The 23,699-nt window shown below is 42.7% G+C and overlaps 1 protein-coding gene across 1 annotated transcript in view; it reads left to right on the forward strand.

Annotated features, from left to right (window-relative positions):
* GFPT2 (glutamine-fructose-6-phosphate transaminase 2) overlaps window positions 1–23,699 on the forward strand; it is a 101,283-nt gene that overhangs the window by 17,047 nt on the left and 60,537 nt on the right. The window contains exon 2 of the mRNA XM_048862436.2: window positions 80–196. Coding sequence (XP_048718393.1) covers window positions 148–196 — 49 coding nt within the window. The 5' untranslated portion in view covers window positions 80–147. The remainder of the gene's footprint in view (window positions 1–79; window positions 197–23,699) is intronic.

Genomic DNA, 23,699 nt, shown 5'->3' on the forward strand with positions numbered 1-23,699 from the left:
CCTGGGTCACAGCTGCACTAGGACATGGTTATTGTGCATACTGGAGGTCTGAGCCCTCTCCTACCTTTCCTGTTTTTACAGGTGGTTGAGTGCTTTCAGCTACAGCAAGTTAAATAACTATGAAAAGAATTGAAATGCCATCATTTTATGAACGTGGAAACTGAGCAAGCTGCAAACGTTCAGAATTGTGGTTCAAGTAAGCTTATTTTGACTGTTTAAACCTTCTGAGTCTGCACAGTTGAGCTGGAAATCTGCTTTCATTAGATTGTCTTATGAGGTTTCCAGTACTTCCTGCTTTTGATCTGTCAGGTAATACCGACAGCTTTTCTTCTGCAGCATTTTGGGACTTTTTTTTTTTTTTTTTTAAGAATTAACCTAACTTTTTTGAATCTCCCAGCATCCTGTTTTGGGTGTTAGCTTAGGTCAGTTCTCACTATATTTGAACCAGTTTGCTAGTCACTTTGCTAGTAATTAAGACCAAAGGCCCAGATTTTCAAAGATATTTAGGCATTGCTACATTCAGGGTTGCAACACCTGAGTCTCATTTTCAAAAGTGATTTAGGAACTTAGGAGCTTAAATCTCATTGAGTGCCAAAGTGTCTAAATCACTTTTGACCGTGAGGCTTAGGTATTGCAATGCCGAGCACAGCAATGCCAAAATACCTTTAAAAATCTGGGCCAAAGTCCCTATGATTTTAAATAGGCCTGAAAATAAAATAACATGCCAAAGACTGGTGTTTATTATATGTCCAAAAGTTTCCCATACATTAATACTTTTACCAGTAAACCTCAATAATTCCCTCTTTGCTAATCTAAAAATGATTAATTCTCCCTGAAATCTCATCCCATTTCCCAGTAGAAAGGGGCTGGATATGAACGTTGTGTTCCAGTCACCGGGTAAATCTATTACTCAACAAAAGTTTAATGGCAGGGACAATCCTGTAGTTAGATTGCATATATCTCAGAAGTCAGATGAAAACCCAGTATATGTACTAGTATGCGACACTGTGAAATTATAAAAATTACCAACTAGATGACATTTGTCAAACTAAATGAAAAAGGTCTATTTTGTGATTAAATGACCTTTTTCCCCTGTAGTATGTGGTTTGCTTGCAATTAAAAACAATGCAGTAATCCACAAGGGCTCACTGCAGATCAGCCAGATTCTGATACATGGTTACAGCATTCTGTTCGTGGAAGGGTGGTGCTATTAGAAATATCAGTGCTGGTTCTGAAAGTCCCTTGAGAATGTTTGACAGATGGGTGTGCATTTGACCAGCTGCAATGCAGGCGTCTCTCCAGTGTCTTGCCAGTTACCTTCATTGTGATGACAAAGGAAGATCCACCCTATCCATTTAAACAGGTCCGTCATCAGACTACTCAATTAGCATGAATCATCTCTCAGTTCTTGGTTGTGTAATGTCAATAAAGTAGAACACATGGACTTTTAGGCTGGACTGAATGTTATTGAAAGGACAGAATACTATCCAGATCTCTATACAGAAACACTATGGATGGGTCAAGATCTAAAATCTGAATCTCGGTCTAATTTTTCTCAAAGTTTTAGGGTGTTTGTATTCAGGATGGGCCCAGCCTCCACTGAGCAAACTTTTTGGATGTGAGAGATGGATGACTTACAGCAAATCACCTCTGAAATATGTTTAAACATCAGCATAAGGACAGGACTGGAGTAATCCTGGTACTTATACCTGGTGGTATAAATTAATTTGAACCTAAGCACTGCATTTAACATGTGCACCCTTTCTAACCATGCAGAAGAACTGTAAAAACCTTGCCAAATAAACATCACCCCATATTCAGCAACAGAGGTACTAATATCCACAAGGTTCAGAGTAGTAGCCAGGTTAGTCTATCAGCAAAAATGACGAGGAGTCCTTGTGGCACCTTAGAGGCTAACAAATTTATTTGGGCATAAGCTTTTGTGGGCTAGAACCCACTTCATCAGATGCATGGAGTGGAAAATACAGTAGCAGGTATAAATACACAGCACATGAAAAGATATTTATATCTGCTACTATATTTTCCACTCCATGCATCTGATGAAGTGGGTTCTAGCCCATGAAAGCTTATGCCCAGATAAATTTGTTAGTCTCTAAGGTGCCACAAGGACTCCTTGTTGTTTTAATATCCACAAGGCTCACTGAGTTCAAACTGTTGGCTGAGTTTGCAAACTCTGCTAATTGAACCTAATTGAATTGAATAGTTGTAGTTTGCATACTGCAGAACTGTCTTGAGCGAGACACTCTCATAGCTCACCTAGAAATGCTGATGACTAGAGAGCGAGAACTCCAATTAGTTTCAGCAATGCACAGCTTATGTGTAATCCACCGGTGCGTGTGTGTTACAGGTCCCCTCTGTGTTTGATCTTCAGAGAATACAAAACTGTTACAGCCCCAGCTCTTTAGATCAAGCTGTAGAAGGCAATGCTTTTATCTTTGGAGATTCCTTGTTCAGTTACTGATATGTCAGCCAAGATGGCAGATGTCACACATACAGAGTATAATAACTAGATATAGGGGAGATCATTCCTAATGAGACAAGTCCACCCGGGCTGGCCTTAAGGCGAACTGAGGCGGCCGCCTCAGGGGCCAGACTGTGGTCCCAGAGTTTCAAAGTTTTGGCTCAAGCAAGGGGGCATGGGGGCATCATTTGAGCTCCCTGCCTCAGGTGCCAAAATATTGTGGGTGTGAAGTCCACCCTACAGCTGAGCCACTGAATGGCAGACAACACCAAGCACTGGAGTTTGCAGACCCTGCCTGAACTCCCAAGTGAAAATTCCAGTAGACTTCATTAGAATCCTTCAGTTGGGTTTTGATTTGCCCTGGTTTTTGGGGGTTTCAGCTGCAGAACTAGAAGCCTTAGGCAACACTAGATTTGTTGTTCGGTTCTAAAACCTACATGACCAGCTGAAACTGTAAGAATGAGCTAAAAACGTATCTGGAACTTCCACAATGGAATAGGTTAGTGCAGTCCAGCCAGAACTAGTGGGAAGGGTTTTTTTTCCCCATGAGTGAATTCTAGTGCCAGAGTTACACTCAAGTGGCAGTCTTGTTCTATTGAGTTCTGCCTGAATAACGACTCCAGGTTCAGGTCCTCTTTATTTTGCTCATATTAAAGAGGTTTTCATTTCAGCCTTTTGATGTTGTGGGAGGGGTCAGAATGATCCAGAAGAATTTCTCTATGCAGACCTTACTAGAGTTTACATCTGTCACTTTCAACAATTGTGTCTGAGGAGTACACTTGCCTTATCACAAACTATATCTCACCAGAGTGGAATGGACTGAACAAAATCCTCATATAATGCAGCAAGTGAAGTAACAGTCTGTTTTGATATAGTTTGAAATAGTGCATTTGTCAAGTTCCATCTAAAAACTAGTTAAGTTATTTGCCCCCACTCCTCTGATGCTTAGAAACCTTCTAATTTCCAGCCTCAGTTCATTCATGGCCAGTTTATTTCTCTTTGTGTTTGTGGCAGCATTATCCTTTTGCTTAAATAGCTCTTCTTCCTCTCTCGTGTTTACCCCCTGTCCTTCCTCCCTGAAATGTATTGATAGGGAGTGAGCTGGAAAATAGACAAAGATGGGAACAGTGGAGTGAGGTTTTTGAGTATTAGGAGGAAGTCTGAAATAGACAAGAACCCAGTTAGGATTTCTGTGGATGTGGGAGGAGATAAACCACTGGATTTTAGCCAGTTGATGGTTGGAGAATTAGGTCTTAAGGAATCCATAAGAGGAAGTGGAGTATTTTATTCATATATTAGTGGTTTAGTTTAATGTTGTGACCAAAATCAGAAAATGTTTTACTTATCTTATAAAATGCACCCAGTTACCAAATCTTGGCTCACATGTATGTCATTTAATTTTAAAAAAATCAAAACACTATTTTATTAGTCAGCCCAAAAATATGAGGAGAAACATTCCGTCCAAAATATAAATACCAGCACCCTCCCTTTCCGTGATGAAACTATGAGAAAAGACATGGGCCGAGCCCCACGCTCTAATAGCCAGCAATTAGGCTCTCTTAGATCAGTGCAGGGAGCTAATTCCAGAGTTGGGGCTGTGCATGGAGAACACCTGGCTACCACACTCAGATGCCCACAGCTAGAGCCTGTTATATTTGTGCCCAAATAGATTTCAGCTGCGGTGGTGGGAAAAACTATTTTCTGTATGGCCAGGACCCAGACTAGCTGACTGGCTTTATGGTTCAATTAAGAACTTACAGACTGGTAGATTTTTAAGGCTAGAAGGTACCATTATGATCATCTAGTCTGACCTCCTGCATAACACAACCATAGAATTTTACCAAGTGGCTCCTGCATCAAACCCATAACACATGGCTGAGCTAGAGCATATCACACAGACAGCTGATCTTGATTTGCTTGAATTGCACTCAGAAGAGATGAGGGAGCTTATGCGCTTCCTGGCAAAGCAGTATATATTGGATGATTATCCAAACTGAACCTCCAGCGGTTTTGCCATCACTAATTTAAATCCACCTAGTCGCACTAGTTGGTAACATGTTGCATTAGTCTCAGAGTCAGTTAATCAGAGGTAATGGCATAACCAATGGTGGTTGTGGCTTTTTTTAGTTCCATGACTGCACTGGGCAGCCTCCCCTAAGATTGGCTACGGTACTCATAAGGAGTACTGAGAGAACGGGGAGACTGTCAGACTCCTCCTATCTCTGGAAGTGATGCTGGGTGTGTGACTGGGTAGTACTATCTGTTTTTAAAAACGAAAAAGCAATTTAAAATGATGTGCACGGTGCATTTGGACCATATCCAGCTTTGGAAACATCTGCTGACTAGGCAGACTTTGATTTAACATACCATCGGACAGAGCCCTCAGCTTGCCTGTAACCCGCGGGAAATGGCGCAGGCACTTTAGAGGTATGATGTTCCATCCAACATGCTGAAAATCTGTCTTCCAATCGTCCCATTCATTTTATTTTTTAGTTGTGATGAGCAGATAATCAGTGTCAGTGGTAGGAAACAAGGATACACGCATAAACAACGTAACAACAGTACACACACATGAATATCACCAATACACTAGTAAGAAAGATTTACACTAAATATGAATTGCTAAACGCTTATTATAACGAAGATCAGCGTGACATTGCAGAGCATCTGCACAATCAGTACAGCAGAGAGAACATTACGCCCCTTATTAGAGCCAGAGACTGCAAATGCCAGCCAGAAAATGGATCATTGCTGGTCTTCTGGTTTAATGCAGTTATTTCAGTCATGTAACTTATAACAAAGGGAAAGATAAAGTAACCCTTTGTTATCACTACAGCCTTCAAGGGAAACCACGTAGGTGCTGTCCATAGCTCCCATTTTACAGGCTACTGCTTAATAGTAGGTTATTTGAAACCAAGAAGGGATCTCATTGAGGAGGAAGACCAGTTTGGAAAACGTTAATTCTTAAAGAAATATCAAACTTTGCTTCAGGCCTTATTAATACTTGGAAAGGAGTTATACACATGCACACGCTTCAGTGCCCTTCACAACACTGTCCCTCCCTCCTTCTGTTAGGGGATGTCTACACTGCACACTGCTTTCGGAGGCATGTAGAGTATGTACTTGTCTAGCCCCTCTAGCATGGGCATAAATAGCAGTGTAGCTGGTGAGGCGTGGCTTAGGCAAGTAGAGTAAAACCACACCTGAAGGGTCCGGGTATGTATGCTAGAACTTACTCACCCAAGCCTCCCCACCTACACTGCTTCCCCTCTACAGGAAAAGACTCCCACAGCAAGGGAAAGGCTCTGCCACCTCCCTGCTGCTGGAGCCCTTTCCTGCCGCAGGGAAAGACACAGGCAGCTGCTGCAACCTTTCCGCATTGCCTCCCCTCCACCAGAGCCTTTCACTGACATGAGCAGCTACCCACTGCAGTGTGGACACAGCCTGCTTTTCACTGCGGCATGTAACTACATGTACACGGCACACTGCTGCCAGTGCTGTGTGGTGTAGACGTAGCCTTATTTTGTTGTCCCTTTCTGGAAGGGTGCAAAGCAATGCTACTTTTATTCTTCGAATCCAGAATGAGAACACACAACTAACCAAAACCACAGACACAGCACAGGCTGCTCACTAAAACAGAGAGGCACAACTCACCCCAAGAAGCTGCTGCTCTGAAACTCACCCTCCTTTACTACAAGCTGGCTACTTTCTAACTGACTCGTGTTTGCACTATGACAGTCTTCCCTACAGAGCTCTCTAGCCTACAAGCAGAACCAAGAAATCCCTGAGCATTTAAGTCAGAGCAATACAATTTTAATACAGTTTTCCATATACCACATTCCCCACTCCCTGACACCTTCTCGGCTTCACCAGTGATATCATTCTTGTCTGCACCGTTGTCAGATTCTCACTGAAATGTCTCCATGCCTCCTGTGTTGTCCCTTAGGCACCGATCACCTTCCAGGCTTCTCCTTCAAATGTCCAGTTAACGATGGCTGAGCTGAGATGCGGGGAGTTGAATTTGTCTATTGAACAACAAAGCAAATGTATATGTATTAAAATATTTATAAATTTGACTGCATCCCTCTGCCCCCATCTTTCATGTCGTTTGTCATCTTACATTATATATTCTTAGCACAATGGGGTCTTGAACTGATCCTGATTGAGACCTCTGGGCACTACTGAAATACACACACTCATTCAACTGTGTGCATGCCCAAACTCAGTAACCACGTGATCTTATAGCTGTCACCCCTGTCCTTCTTCATCCTTTGTCCCCTCTGTGTTTCACATGTGAGATAAGAGAACTCTAGAGGATGGAAATTCACAAGAATCCAAACAAACCTATTCATACACAAACCCCTAGGAACCAAAAGGCCACGTTTTGCTCTGCTAAATGCTGAATTAACCCAATCAAAATGCTGCAGTGACCAAATGCCACCACTAGAGGCTGCTGTGAATCATGGCTATCTGAAAAGCGTTGTCATGAGGGGCTGAAGGCAATAGGTGCAACCCATGCTAACAATGGAATCCCCTATACAGCAAGTGCCTGTCTTCTCTCTTGTAGATGATTTCTGATGCATCTTCAGAGGTTAAGCTCTGGTATTTGGGTCTTCCTCCAAATCTTTCATTCCCCCCCCTTTATTTGCACCAAAATTTCCAATGAATAAGTGTTCAAAGGGATTCTGAAAGGTTTGTTTGCAGAATTAATGTGTGAATTTAGCGCTGGGGAAAGATGCCTGGCCTATGCCTGATTAGGATCTTCACTGCAGAGTTAACCTGGGCTCTTATTTGAGTGTTGCCCATAACCTAGTCCTCTCTCAACACCACTGTCTACATACAAAAACCTCTCATTTGAAGTGGTGCCTTCAGCCCAGGGGAACTGATCCAGAGGTGTTGAAACCAGGTTTCACTTTCTCTGAGGCTGGTAACCCATCCATTTTGCAATGAGGGTGCAGGCTAAGTCATTCAAGTGCTGATAGTCCTCCAATGCCTTCCCACAATTTCCCCTACTTGCCAAGAAGGACGGACTAGTTCTCACACTGCTTGCCCACGTTGACTCAGCCTTAACCTGGATGGGTCTCCACTATGCATAAGAGATTAGCTCAGTCTCCTGACCCATTCCATCTTTGGCCTCTCGGCTGAGCCTGCAGGCAAGGGGATTAGGTAATGTAGTGGTTTATGTTACATACACACGTATTCCCAAATTTATAAGACCTAGCTTCACTTCACATCAGCAGGACCCCCTGGAATCCAGGATTCTGCCCTGCTGACAGCTAATAGTCTCCTTTCATTCAATTCCTCCTTGCTAATCTCCCAAAAGCCTGAATGAGTAGGAGGGTGGAGCTCCCCCATAGCCACAAATACTTAGGGTATGTCGACACTGCAGTCGCAGGGTTCTTCCACATATAAGATGGACATAAGCCAATTCAACCAGATAGTTTGCTATTTGCACCTATAGCTCTGGCTTGTGGGTGGCACCTCATTTCTCTGTGCTCTTCCCATGCTTCTCCTGAGAGTAGGAAATTGTCCAGGTCAGGAGTGAAGTCAGAGGACAGCTGTTTGCAGTGCCTCTAAGCATGTTGACACTGGGAGTAAATACAGGTGTTAGACTGTGTGTCTGTGGCTGGGTTATTTATGCCAGGTTGGGAGGGGGAAATACAATAAAGAGGATTCAGTGATAGGTGGATGTATGGGAGGGGGAAATAAGAGCAGAAGGTTGTCTGGTGCTTCTCAGGGCCTGTCTACACTACAAAAATTAGCATGTTACTGTACTTGAGCTAGCTTAGTTTAAGTGGGAGCAACCACACTGCAGTTACACAGGGGGATTTGATTAGCAACACAGAGTGACTGGATCAGCAGGCTAGCACCAGCAGGAGAGTGAATTTGTGTGGGGGGGTGGAGGGTGAGAAAACCTGGATTTGTGCTGGAAATGGCCCACCTGTTGATCACTTTAGATAAGCTATTACCAGCAGGACAGTGGGGTGGGAGGAGGTATTGTTTCATATTCTCTGTGTGTATATAAAGTCTGCTGCAGTTTCCACGGTATGCATCTGATGAAGTGAGCTGTAGCTCACGAAAGTTCATGCTCAAATAAATTGGTTAGTCTCTAAGGTGCCACAAGTACTCCTTTTCTTTTTGCAAATACAAACTAACACGGCTGTTCCTCTGAAACCTGGATCAGCAGAGTGATTGAATTAACTGCAGATTAGTGGTAACTCTGGCTGTTACCTCCCCACTGCTTTACAAACTCAAGAATCAACAGCATTTGAGCAGCAACTGATTCATCCCTCCTGGCCCCAACAGGTCAGTTAGCCTGCGCTGAAAGCACTTCTTCATTTGGGTTGGAGATTTTTGGGTGTGGATGGAGGTTGAGTTGGGGGTAATGATGGAGTTATGACTCAAGATAACTGTGCTGTGAAGACACACCCTTTAGGGTTGCTCACCCACTGACTCTGCACATATTTAGGCTAAAAATCCTGGGCTTTTGCACCTTAATATCACACTATTTCCAAAGTAACACATTAACCTGAAAGCAAGACCTGAAAAATCCCTTGTGGACTAGAGCTGAGTGAATAGTTCAGCTGAATGATTTATTTGATACGAAATTCATGCAGTGTTGACTGGACATGAAGCTCTGTTTCTGTTCCCTGGGTGGTAAGTTTAACACTAAGAATCAGGTTGCCAGTGCAAATGTTTTCATTAATCAAGGGAATGTTAGGGGAAACTTTTCTGGGATCTACCCAGCTCTAAGATCCAGGCACTACTGTAATACTTGCAGTGAAACACGTAACCCCAAATAAAACTAAAACTTGGCTAGGGCTTTATTTTCAATTGGACAAACTGGGTGCAGCAGCTTGGGCCATGGGTGGAACACAGATTTGTTGGGTGTATGATTTGAACTATTTAACATCCAATCTGGGTTTCAGAAGAATAGCTATGTCATCTTGCTGTGAATAACACAGGGTTGTGTTTCATATTTCCATGGTAATTGGACATGGTAAAACAGACAGATGTTATGAAGGTTGCAAATCTCTAGCTTTTTGAAAATGATAAATGTGCCTATTAGGCAAACAGCAATGAGAGGAGCAAATACAGATCTGAAGAAGTTTAAAGCTGGGTAGATTTTAGTTAGTGTTTTTTAAAAAAAATATTGGAGGAGATGAGAAGTTTTAGGGAAAAGGCATCTGACTCACTATGTCTGCACTTTCCTTCCATGTACTTTAATCTCATCTGCTGCTTTCATTTCATACCTTAATCCCCTCCTCTTCCAGAAACAAGTCTAGGTGTCTCTTAAATTCTATCATACTCTGTTTGTCTCCTGGTGCTATAGGTATTCCCTGCAGGCTACAGTGTGGCAAACCTTGTGAAAAAGAACATTTATGCTAAATACCAAACTCCGCTGCTATACCTGCTCATCACACATCCTTTCCACATGCTTTTGTGAACAAAAATGAGCTCCTGTGAGTGTTTGTGAGAATAAGAGGGAGCTACAAATACCATTCCAGTGAAGCTGAGTCTTCATTTGAAGGAGTGTCCAAACTTGTTGACTGAGAGACAGTTGATGGTGGGTTTTCTGTCAGGGAAAGCATGGTGGGCATTGTAAAGAGCTTTGGTCATTTGATTGACAATTACATTTTGTGGTGTTAGGTGAGAAGAAAGAGTGCTGCTGTTCTAGCCAATTATTTATATTTTAGTAAAGCTTGAAAGCTCTAAGCGTAGAGCCCCTTTGTGCTAGGTGCGGTACGCTTCATCAGACACAGTTTCCTCCCCAAAGCCTTTACAATCTAAACAAAGAGTGGATGGGGAAACAGAGGCACAGAGATTAAGTGATTTGCCCAATGGCACACAGAAGCATTCGAGGGAAAACTATTCTAACTGGCCTCAAAACCTAGACAGTAGGTTTGAGGTACTGGGCCAGGCCCCTCTGTCCTTGAATTAACTTGTCCTTAGGAAACCAAACATAAAATCCAGATGGTGCCAGAAAAGTTAATAATTGGAGCTGGCAAAAAAAAAAAAATTCCAAAAATGCTGAATTTGTTTTCATGCCACAGTTTTCAAAGAGGAACAGTTTTTTTCATATATTTGAAGTTTATGATCTTTTTGTTTTGAAAAATTTATGGGTTTTGTTCCCCCTCCCAACTCTTTCTATTTCCTCTTTTCCTCTACTCCCTCTTCTCCTCCATCTTCCATTTTGCTACTGCGGGGATGGGTTGGAGAGGGGAGGAAAATCTGGAAAATGAAAATTTTTCATTTTCCGGTTCAATTAAAAAATAGGTTATTCGTAAAAACCTGTAGGATGTTTGGTGAAATTTTGCTTTTAATAAATGCTTTTTTTTAAATTAAAAACGATTTGATCAAAAATTTTCAACTATCACTCATAAAATTTTAACATATGGGATACCATTACAATTGTATGTCCAGTTATTTTTTAGTTCCTTATGTGTGCAAGCCTTTAGAGCTGTCACCTTTTCTAGTTCTGGAAATTTATTAGATCACCTCATAGTCACTGCTTTTCCAATGTGACTCAGTTTAACTCTTAACCTAGCTTTTGAGTTCAGGTGCTTTAGACAGCATGTAAAGATTTTTTGCATCTAAAAATATAATTTGATCAAATTAGTTTATTAGCCTGCAGGACATTCAAGCTAATTCAAAGCCAGAAATATACTTATTGAGCAGTTAGTTCATCCATATGGAGCTAATTTAAAAGCTATTAAAGTACCCAAAGTTTTTCCCTTAGAAACTGGATGCAACTGCACTTAATTTAATTTTCTCATTCTGAGTAAGTGGCTAAATTATTTCTGTTCCATATTTATAAGTGAGGAAAGAAGGATGGAAAAATATTTTCCTTTTTTTAAAAAAAAAGGGAGGGGGTGGGAGCAATAATAATAATTTGCATTTAATATATCACCTTTCCTCTGAGGATCTCAAAGACCTTTGTAAAGGTGGGTAAATTGGCTGTATACATGGTGGTTGGCATATGTACGCATCGTCCGTCACTGGCATTTATTTTCTATAACTACCATTGCAGCTGGTTCCTGCAGCTCTGAAAACCGATTGAAACTAGAGAAAATGTCATTTTTTCAGAGGGAAATTAAAAATGAATTATGCTGTCATTGACTAGCTTCTCTTTTCATTGGTTAAGGGTGACCTCCTTGAGCTGTGATGTTTTAGTAGCACTTTTCAAGGGCAGTCGCAGTAGACTGCTACTGTCGCTCCTTAAGCTGACCCTTATAAAAACAGCCACTACGTGAGGAAGAAAGATAAATTGAACTTCTTAACTTTATCCCCAAACCCATAAAATAGGTATGGAGAAGAACCACAGGGGATTTACACAGCAGATTCTGCTCTTCCCCCATAAAAATAAGGGCAAGAACACTTTGTACGTTCAAAGATACATCTAGTGATCGTTTTTTGTTATCTAGCTCTATTTCTCAAGTCTTATCACCAGCCTCTCAAGTTTAGATCACCTTGGAAACAGCCCTCAAGCATCACAAACTCTCGGGGGGAGTTTTCACTACCCACCTCTTTAATCTTTCAGGCAGTCTCAGGAATGAGATCTGTCTCAAGCTGCCAACCTTTATTAAACAATTCTGGATGTTCCAGTTTAAATCTCCGTCATGCTTTCTGCTGCACCTTTCTCTTGGTGCGTCATCCCATTGCTTTGGCTTCCTGCTCTAAAATGAAATTGAGAGACAGCAACTTGAGCCAGATTTTGCAGAGGTGCAGAGCACCATCAGTGCCCCTTGACTTCAGCTAGAGTGGGGGCTGCACAGCACTTCTGAAAATCAAGTCCTTAGTCCCTACCTCAATGATGCAGGGATTGTGTGTCCATGGGCTGCTTGTGCAGATGCCCTGTGGCCATCTCTTAAGGTTCTGCGGCATCTGGATTCATAGATTCATAGATATTTAGGTCAGAAGGGACCATTATGATCATCTAGTCTGACCTCCTGCACAATACAGTCCACAGAATTTCACCCACCACTCCTCAGAAATGAATCTTTCTACATCACGGCACCTTCTCTCAGGGCTGTATTAGTCACCTGTGTCATCTACCTGCTTACACAGCATCTCCTTTTGCTCTGGACAGTCAGGAAATATGTGACAGACAAGGAAGAAGACAATATATCAGGCCACAATTGAAACTAATCTCAAAAGATTAGGGTGAAAGCTCCCCTTTCTCCCTCAGCCCTTCAACTACCTGGCTGCTATTTGGGTCCAGGGCAGTAAGGCTACTCAATTTAACTGAGAGGGGAGGTGACACTAAGTCCAGAACCCCCAAGTCCTCTGTCAGGGATTTAGCCCATGTTGGAATCCCTTACGTACTCCTCTTAGGTAGGTGGGCAGGTATCCATAAGAACTGATTTAGTCTGTACGAGATTTAAGACAAACCTCACCTCAAAACAAGCTGAGCTGGGTTCAGTAGCCTCCTGGGTGCCATGTCTAGGTTTACGCAGGAGCTGGCTGACCCCTCTTGCTCAGTCTGTCTGCATTAGATATGGGTAACAAATTGTGATAAAGGGATTTCGGGGGTGGGGGGCGTGTAAAGTGTATTTGTCCTTTTCCTTTTAACTATCCAAACTGACTGGCCAGCCCTGGCAGGCTGTAGGGGAGATGACAAATCTAACTGGACATAAACCAGTCTTGTCTGGTGGGAAAATCTCTTCTCCACCCCCTCAAACTGGCTAGATTCCTAGCATACCCAGGGATTCACTCAGACAACCACACACGGCCAGGAGTAGGATGCAGAGGTTCAACTGCAGAGACTGAATGGTATACTCAATCCCAAAAGGGGCTGTCCATCCAACCAGCTTCCTGGCCCTTCCCTCCCCAAACTAGCCCATTACAGCCTTAGGAGAGACATAGACACACGCCGCAGCACACGCTCCTCATCCCTCAAGCACTTCCCTTATCCATCATGACCCAACCAAGGCTTTATCTGTTCCCTGCCAGTTGACCACAACCGCCTCTGCACTGGCAGGGAGAAGGAGGTATTTATTTGCTCCAGCATTTGTCTTAATAACTCTTATTAGTCTCCCTTTCTCTTCCCTCACTCTCCTAGGCCTGCCTCTCCTCTCTTTCAGACCAGCAACATAGTCCTGGTGCTATAATGAGAAAGGTGACCACACACAAAGAAACATCCTCCATCTGTCTATTTCCCTCAGAGGCAGCCTTCCTTGCGCCGGGGGGAGGGGGAGAATTGTGAATAGGCTCTTTCATTCCTTCCAACCTGCCTGAAGCCAGCTGCCAGTGGAGAGGGTGCATAAAAGATGCAAAAAATGAAGTTATCGAAACTTAGCAGAAATTTTAGCTTGTTTGAACTTGCCCCTCCCCGCCCCGCCCCCAATCACTATCAGAACAATGCGGAAAGAGTTTCTACCTGCATTCTCTTGCAATGGGGAAGAGTCGTATAAATCCTATTAAGGATGCTCACTGAACACCATGCTTGCCCTTTTTTTTTTTTTATTTAAACCGCCGCCCTTCATGAAGTTAAAACCATACAGAACTGAAACACTGGACTGGCTCCTGTGTACTGTTTATCCTTCCGAGCATGTTAGCTTCGTTTACTGCACGGATGTTACTAAGTGAAAGTTTCATGGTCCTACCTGATGTAAAATGACAAAGTGTAACACTTAAAGAAAATTATTCCCAGTTGCTCTCAAGCAGGTGAAACGAATCCAACCAAAACCCAAACCTGTATTGCCTGAGTTCTACCCCACCATAAAGCAATCAAATCACAGAGTATGCAAAGCTGAGTGACTTCCAACTGAGCTGATAACTGGGTGCATTATATTTAATTACAAAAACAGCAAAGTTGGTTTAGGGTTCTGAGGAGCACTGAGTAGGAAAATTAAAAAGACTGATTTCAAAATGTGATCCAAGATCCTTTGCCAACTCTAGATCTTATTCACATTTCCACAAGCACTAGCTCTCCTTTAATTAAAAAGAAGGAACAAATTCCATCATTGTAAAATATTAGCAGCCAGAATGAGGAAAACATCTGTCCTGTATTAACTGAACTTGCTTTAGGATTTTATTGGCCTAAGATGCTCCCATTTTACAATTGAGGTTTTATTAATATTGAGAATGCAGCAAATTACACTTGAATTAATTTAAATTAATTTGAATATTTGCCACATCCACTCAAGACCAGCTGACTAACTGGATTTTAATAGTCATATGAAATCCTGACTCTAATAAAGATCATAGGAGTTTTGCCATTGATTTTAATGGGGACAAGATTTCATCCTGGGTCTTCATCAACTCTTACCAAACTCAACTGCAAAGCAAAAGGCATCGAGGCCCCAATCCTACCCCATTTCCATCGAAGGTGCAAGACTGGTCACCTAAATCAGTTGGGATGTAGGCATACATCTATTCCTGTCCATCCAAAGCTTCATCAGATTCACTGAACTCAAACCAACAATGTACATCTTCCCCACCATTGCTATAATGATGGAGATATCTTGGAGACCAAAAAATCTGCATTCCACCTCCTTCTTCTGTAGTTAAAATAAATACAAATCTATGTGCTGTATCTAACTGTCCTACTAAGGATCACCTATAACCTTCCACAAAAGCTGGATTTATCACCTGATGGAAGGTGAGAAGGTACCTATTCCCCTCCCAGAATTCAAGAGACAATCCATCTTAAGGTGTTTGTTAATGCTGGTGGAAATACAAATACAGCAGTCACCAAAAAGCCATTCCTTTTCCCCCAAAACAGTCAATAATACTAGTGGTCTCAGATAATTGGTTCTAAAGACAAATGGCTCCTTTGTGAATAGAAACAGTGAGGGTTTGGAACAATGTATCAACTTCATAAAATGATCCACGGTCATTAGTAAAGATGCCAGAGCTAAACCTCTTTAACTAAGTGTCTGGGAAAGGATTTAAACTTCATGTAATACTGTGTGTTTTCTATTTTAAAAAACCAAAACAAAACCAAAACACGCTTTGCTTGAATTCTTTATTTAACTCTGTCTCCTGATTTCCTTGTCAACTGCCTGGAACTGGCCTTTCATTTACACACTGAGCTTACAAAAGGTCTGAATGTCAGGGTGTTTGACATAAGTGAGTAGGTTAGGAAACCCTGACAGAGATATAGTAACTGTCTTCAAAATTTGGAGCTCTTCACAGTCGTGTAATCATTTCTGTACCTAGAGTGACTGTTACTAGCTGGAATACTGAATGGAACATCCGTCCAGAGCACTAAGAATTATTCTGTGTCCAAGGAATCAGATTCCTTCAGAAAACACTGCATTCTCAGATGGAATTTATAAAGCAAATGGAGCCACTGCTCTGCTTTTTTCCAGGGGCCTGATCCAAAGCCTGATCCGTTGAGTTCAATACACTTTGGATCAAGCCCTTGATCAAGACAGTCTAGATTTTTGCACTGAAATCAAATGAATTGAATTTTACTGGACACTGTTCCTAACTTTGCATGTTTAAGGGTTTGTATGACTGGACAAGGGGTTATAAGAATGAATGTGGACTGCACGTACGATCCACTGGAGAATTAACCTCTCTTAGGGCTTGGCTACGCTTGCGAGTTATAGTGCAATAAAGGAGCCCCGGGCACACTAGCTCACTCCCCGTCCACACTGGCAAGGCATGTAGAGCGCTCTGACTCCGCAGCTACAGCGCTGCTGGTACTCCACCTCGGCGAGTGGATAATGTTTGCTGCGCCCCCGCTGGAGTGCCGTGGCGCCAGTGTGGACGAGGTGTTGCATTACTGCACTCTGATCAGCCTCCGGAAACGTCCCATAATCCCCTTAAGTCAAGTGGCCACTCTTGTCATTGTTTTTGAATCACTGTAGGAATGTGGATATGCCCTTTGAAAGTTCCGTTTCTGACAACCGGCATGCTTATCTGCTCGGAGACAAAGCAACCATTAGTGTGGAATGCTGTTTGTGAGAGAGAGGAGAGGGGAATGGGGGTCTGCTGCTGTCTGAACTTACAAGACAGCATGCTCACATGCTCTCAGCCCCCCCAAAACCCACTCTCTCCTCCCACATACACACAACACACTCCCTGTCACACTCCACCCCACTCCACCCCCATTTAAAAAGCATGTTGCAGTCACTTGCATGCTGGGATAGCTGCCCATAATGCACCGCGCCCAATGCCGCTGCAAGTGCCGCAAATGTGGCCACACCAGTGCGCTTGAAGCTGTCAGTTTGGACAGACTGCAGCTCTTTCCCTACTGCGCTCTATGAAGGCTGGTTTAACTCAAAGCGCTCTACATCTGCAAGTGTAGCCATGCCCTTAGTTTCATCTAGCCCCACCACTTCGCCTCTTCCCCCCACCCCCGAAACATTTTGACACTGGATTCTTTCCCAAGAAATGCACTACTTTGCAACAGAAACAGAAGTCCAAGGGCCAAATTCTGCTGTGACTTAAATCACTGCGGTTGGACAGGGCATAAATCAGGGAAGAATGTTGCCCAAATAATAAGGGATAAATCCTCCCTGCCCACAAAAATGTTTCAGCTAGAGATGGACTAAATTGGGCAGTGGCCCAGAGCCGTGCTTACTGAGATCTGGTCCTTTTAAAAAATTGTTTCATTTGGGGGTCTATTTCTTGGTTCCCTGCTGTAATTTATACTCCGGGGAGCAGGAATGGGAGTGGTGGGCCTCAGAATTTGAAGGGAACTCAGCTAAGGATCTGGCCCAATGACTGTGAAGCATTGTTGGTATAGAACAGTAACGCCTACCTTTTCTGATTATAAAGCCCGTCACTTTCTGTAAGTCCAGGCTGAATGAGTACCTGGGACGGCGAGTCAGGGAAATGCAGTGGAGCCATGCTTGTTTTTTTCGGGGCGGGCTTGTGGTTGATCCTGCTTTTTAGTGATGGCTGAAGAATATAGGTTTGAGAGTGGTGGGTGGGTGAGCATTTCAATTCCATCTCAATTAGATTTTTTTCTGGCAGGCTAGAAGCTTCACACCTCTTGTGATTCCCCCCACACCCTTGTACCCTCTCAGGTACTTAACTATAAGCAGAAATACTCTGTAATAAAGACTCTCAGAGATGCACTCATGTAATAAGCAAATATTGATGTCGTAATTTAGCGCTGTGTCCCTGGACTTCTCCTAAAAGTGCTCTGGCTCCTGCCAGCAGAGATTTATTTTACACCTACTAAGCTACTAAACTGTAATAATGACCACATGGGTGATGCAGCTTTTAGTCAGGGATTTGGGCTACCGGTACTTCTTACTCGTACTGTATAATGTCTTAGTCTATTTTTTGTGCTTCCGTGCCTGGGACCAAACTGAGCCACGGTGTAAATCAGTATATCTTTACTGAGTTCATTGGAGTTTCACCAGCTTCTATCAGGACTCAGTTTTACCCCTTGTCTACAGAGTTGGTAAAGGTCCAATTGCTTAAAGATTGCATTGATTGTCTATGGATTTAAGCCAATGACAATTAATGTGGAGAAATATTAAACTAAAATGTACTTAACATTTGGTTCAGTTGAAACAAGTAGAAAATATGGCTAATTCTTAATCCTTTAAATATTACGGTCCTATTTCCTTGCTGGCATCTATAAAGGATTATTAAACAGGAAGTTAAGAGGACAATGTAAACAAAACACCTTATGACAGTGGAATTCATACTGTTATCAATTTAAGGCTGGGATTCTGGAAGGCGCCTGGAGGAGTTAGGCACTCAAATCCCATTGGATTGGTACCTAATGTCTTAGGTTTTTTGAACATCCCAGCCTAAAGCAGTTAATATTTTATTGCAAGTGTAGGAGACCCTTCCATAGTGAAAATATAAGGGATATAATAAAATGACCTTTCCATTGACCTGGCTAGAGGTCCTGCTAGAGCTCTTTCACGTGGCAAATACCAATGGGATTGGTTAGAATCCAACCCCTGCATGAGAGATTTCCACTCATGTGGTACAGTATTGGTTTTGCAGGTCTAGCGGAAGATGCCAGTGTAATGTGATAGTTTTATATTAAGGTTCCATTTATAAAGGGTTAATAAACGATTAACAGATATTACCTGCACATTACAGACATGAGGGATATGTGTTGTAGATGGATATAAGCATATCAGGAGAAGTTGCTGCTGATGGTTATAAAAAACCGATTCATCTGTTGGACTCAAACAATTTATCATTTATTAAAATATAGTAATCATTTATTAACCTTTTATAAAATTTATAAATGGAACCATAATATATAGTCAGACCAATATTTCTGTACCCAAAGCAGCAATAGATTTCCACCTTTTTTTTATTAGTAAATTACGCGTCAGCAGCAGTAGTGAAATCTGGGGTGAGGAGACTGTTGCAACGACATGTGGCTAGAAAGTTCTAACGTTCTTAGTACTGGGAGTGGGGCAGTATGGTCCCTCCTGCTACACATTGTAGTGTCCCCTTCATGTGCTACACACTAGGAGCTATTATGCAACAGTGTGTAGATACACAGAACTTAATGTTCTACTGTGAACCTGAGAAAGCTCCATGAGGCGGCCATGGATTTGGTAATGGTCCCTCTTCCTCCACATCGGTCTCTGGTGTTGGTAGTAATCTGGTTATGGCCAGACCCTTGGGACTGAGCAATTTCATTGATGTTTGTGTGTGTCAGCCCCTGCAGGAAACACAGCATCTGGAACCAATTGGGCCGTCATTATGTGGTCATCCTATGCTGAGCTGTGGGCTGAAAGAGCTTCAGAATGCAGTGGGACATTTTTCTCAACGTTTATGAGATTATTTTAAAAAGACTCATTCTTCACTTGAAAGGGCCACATTGTGCCCTGGTGCAAACCCTGGGTAACCGTACATGGCAATCTCTCTCTGCCTGCACTGCTGAAGTACTAATAACACTTCACTCCCCTGAAGTCAGCAGCAGCTGCCAGTTGCACAGCCTCTGAAGGTCAGGCATGTTACTTACATATCGACGACAGAGAATTCACCTCCAAGCGCTACCCTGTGGCTGTTGTAAGAGATGGGGCCAGAGTCTGCACTACTCTGTGGTCCCTTTATACCACTCTGGGGAAAGGGGCCATAAAGTGGGCTGAATTCCCCTGTTGCAAAAGAGGTCTCTGCCCACATGTAATGTCTGTCGCCTGTGATGACTCCCTTGCAGGCCCTTCTGCAGGGGCATTCCAGGGAGTGGCTGGGGACAGGAGTGGAAGTGGTTAGTTGGACAGGGAAGGGGCCCCTTCAAGTGGGAGGGGGACAGAGGTGTGGCTGAAGTGCATTCCAGATGGCTCCATCAGAGCCCAGTGTCAGTTAAAACAGCCTCAGGATTGCTCTGCTCTGGGGATCATTCAAGTCCCTGGCTGACTCCGGAATACAGTTTGCGTGCAGCCCCCTTGGCTCCCCCAAATCCCTCTGAAATCAGTTTTGCATCAGTCCTGAATCACAGCCCTATGTATTCTGATATCCTTCCTCCACAGGAAGTAGAGCAACAGTAGAACTATCCCATGGTTGCTACAGGCCTCCTCACGGCGGTACATTTGTTTGTAATTTCTGCAGACACCATGCCTTCCCCGTGTGGGGAGAGCATCAGTAAGAGCAACTAATTCACTGACCATGCTCTTGAGCCCCTTGGACAGTAGGGTGGAGGGAGCAGCAATGGAGCATTACTCTGCAGCATGTGAGGAGCAGAGTACACAACTTATCAGTGGCTGGTTCAGTAACAAGCAATTCTGCTCCTTTTTGAAGCTTTCCCTGGCCTTTTTTCTCTTATGTACACTCAGAGGCCTACAGGAGCATGAAACTTCAGTGGAGCTTGCAAATAAGTCTCTAGGGCTTACTGGTCACAAAGTTCAGTGCCGAGTTCATCTACAAGACACTCGAGACGTTCAACAAACATTAAGAAAGTATTTTTATAATGAAGCTTGGTTTAGATGTTGAAAGCACATGCTCTACCTAGTAACTTCATATTAAAGAATACAGCCTGTGCATAAGACACCGTCAAGCTAATACACCAAGGCTTTAACCTCAAAGGATATGCAGGCTGCATCTGCTGACGACCAGTTAATAAGAAGCTGACCACAAGCCACCACATGGGAGCATGTTTCACAATACCAGTCGATAGGCAAGCTGATTAATGATTTAATTAGACTGTCATGGAGGAATGAAATGTTTACACTGTTGTGCGAGTCTCGACCTGCTCTCAGCTGGGAAGTGATTTCAGTTGAATTGACCATTGTCAGTGGTGAGCATCAATTAAGGGAGATACACATCCCTGTCTGCATTACTCCTCACTGCAGTGAAGTCTAAATTCCAAACCCATTGTTGACTAACCACAGTCACCTGAATTCTACATTAGGGTAATATATTCATTCTAAGAAAAGGAGTACTTGTGGCACCTGCCACAAGTACTCCTTTTCTTTTTGCGAATACAGACTAACACGGCTGTTACTCTGAAACCTGTCATATTCATTCTACTAACTACTCAGGCCTAAAGCATGACCAAATCAAACTCCACTCTTCTTTGATGCATTAACACACACCCCACTCTTTTCACATGGAGCATGGCAAATTCAGGCTGGCCATGCTCCATGTGCTCCTACCTGTCTTCTGCTGCTTGAGCCATGAAAGGGAAAAATTAGTAATAAATAAAAAGGATTTGAGTCTGCATAAACGAGTACCTGTTGGAGTGTGCAGAGCCCCTTGGAGGCAGATTTTTTGTGTGATGACCATGCCATGTGCATGTTTTCATCCCAGGTGCACTGGTTATTCAGTTAGCAGCATTTTTTGAGGTAGCTTAACAAAGGAGAGACTTAAGGGATGTGGATACGGTCATTGTAGCACTTCTTGGGGTACCCAGGGTTGTGAGACACCTCACTACCACCTGCACTTTGTGTGAGGAAGTCTTATCTGTGCCTGCTGGGGATCAGCTTTCACTGGCCACAGCAACACAAGCAGTCCCCTCTAGGCCTACATCAGCCCCACTTTCTCTACAGGTTAGTATCTCCCTGGAGTGTCCAGCCCCTGTTCCAACTGGACAGTCACAGTATTCATAGATTCCAAGGCCAGAAGGGACCATTGTGATCATCTCATCTGACCTCCTACATAACACAGACCAGAGAACTTCCCTCAGATAAAACCTTGTCAGTGATGGAAAATCCACCACAACCCTTGGGTGAAGGTTTGGGGCCTAGGGGATTCTTATTGCACTTCCCCTAGTGTACTGCTGCGTTGAGCCAAAGAAGAGGGACGCAGGTACAGAACTCAGCCACACCTCTGCGAACTTACTTGAATTCAGCGTGAGATTTGTGCTAAGAGTCTCATTTGGTATTTTTTGCTAAACTTGTGTCCTCCGTTCCTAAATTATAATCTGTTAAAGTGAAATAAATCAGATGGGACGCTCCCCATCTTTCATAGACTCTACCTACTGTCCCAGATCTTATTCAGGTTGTATAATTCTAGTAAATCTCATGAAATGCAGTATACCCTAGGGTATATGGGATGGGAAGCCCATTTGAACAAGCAAAATGTTTCTCATTGTAGACAGAGAGCCAAAATCTGCTCTGATTTATAGCCCAATACTATTTCAATTAACTTGCTATTGGTCTCATGATAGAATTTGATTCCTGTTCAGAGACACAAGAAAGGGAAAGTAATTCTGAGCTGAGGTCTATCTCTGCCATGTTATTCTGTGGCTTTGCAGTACATAGAGGTATGCCCCACACCCTGAGATTTTTATGGGTAAAATATGCTGCCATCTGCCAAGATTAAATATTGTAAATAGCACAAGAATCTGAACATCAGCCTAATCTAATTTTCAGAATTACTACCCTCCAAGAAGACAAGTTTTAGTAATGTAATGGCCCATAGTGAATAAAGTGATCCAGGAAGTGATTCAGTGTTTCTGCGCTATCAAAGATTCCAATTCTGCACTAAGATCAGGGCCAAACTCAGAAGTTTATATAGCTATAATGATGAATTGTGGACACTTAAACTGTAGGTCAATTATTGAGTGAGGCAGATTCTGTAGGTTGCCACATTACTCTGCCTGTCTTCCTCTTTCAGAAAGGCAAATAAACCCAGGTGGGCTTCAAAGGGTGAGGGATTTTCCTTCATATAAAGGGCATCTTGACAATTGATATATCAGGACTGCAACTCAGCAATAAATCTGCTATTGGGTTTAGAAACATGCCACAGTTGCAAGTTATGGAGTAAACACAGTTGTTAAAAACAGAGGATGTGTAGGAAGTTATAAAATCTACAAATCCAAACAAACATTAACCACCATAATGTCTCACTACCCCACACACAAAAAAAAAAAGAAGAAGAAGAAGACAGAATCTACTCTATGGGGAAATGACGCACAGAACAATCTCTAAATCAGGAACACACCCTTGCAAGAACAGAGTTCTCCAACTGACAGGGGAACCGAAAAAATAAGATGAGAAAAAAAACCCCTCAAACGTGCATTATCAGATCACAAGATATTTAGAATCCATCATAATATTACAGTGAAACAATTTACAGTTAAACAGTTGAAATTCTAGCACTATGTACAGGTATATACTGTTACAATGCTATGTGACAGTTCCCATGTCCTCATCAGTCATCACTTACTGTAGACCTATAACATTGTATAAAAAAATACAACAGATCACACCAAGAATTTACATCCATTACCTGTTCCCAATGCAATTACTACAGCTAACAGTGGAGTGCATGTGAGAAACATTTGCATGTCTAACATCGTATATAGTTCTGTTATACGATTATTCCTTAAAATGTTCAGCTACTGGCAACAGCCAGAAGGTAAAGAAAATGGGAAACAAATGTCAGCAGACAAGCTTTCTTGCGCTCGTCTGGTATATCTGATAGTTCAAAGTAATGTAACCACTGGACCTCTGTAGGAAGTATGATTTCCTTATAGAGTATTTTACTGTTTCTCAATCTTAAAAGCATAAATTTTTGCTAACTACTTGTACGTTTGACTCCTACACATTCTTTTGTAGCTACTCAAGGCCCTGACTATTCTTGATAAACACTTGTGCCAGAAGAGTTCTGCAGGGAACACCATTTGTTTACTGAAATGAGCATTCCCTCTAGCACTGTGTCTACGTCGATCTTGGGGAGTTTCTCGGATTACGCACTAATAAACTGTTTTGTCAGCCACATCGGGTTCTAAAGGAAAATTAATCCAGCCTTCTGCCACTTGACGGATGGGAGGGAACAAAGCTGCCCCAAGCCTCCTAAAGATTACAGACTGTATTTGACCAGCTTTCTAAACAAG

The sequence above is a fragment of the Caretta caretta genome, chromosome 8 (assembly GCF_965140235.1).
Source record: "Caretta caretta isolate rCarCar2 chromosome 8, rCarCar1.hap1, whole genome shotgun sequence".
NCBI lineage: Eukaryota > Metazoa > Chordata > Testudines > Cheloniidae > Caretta > Caretta caretta.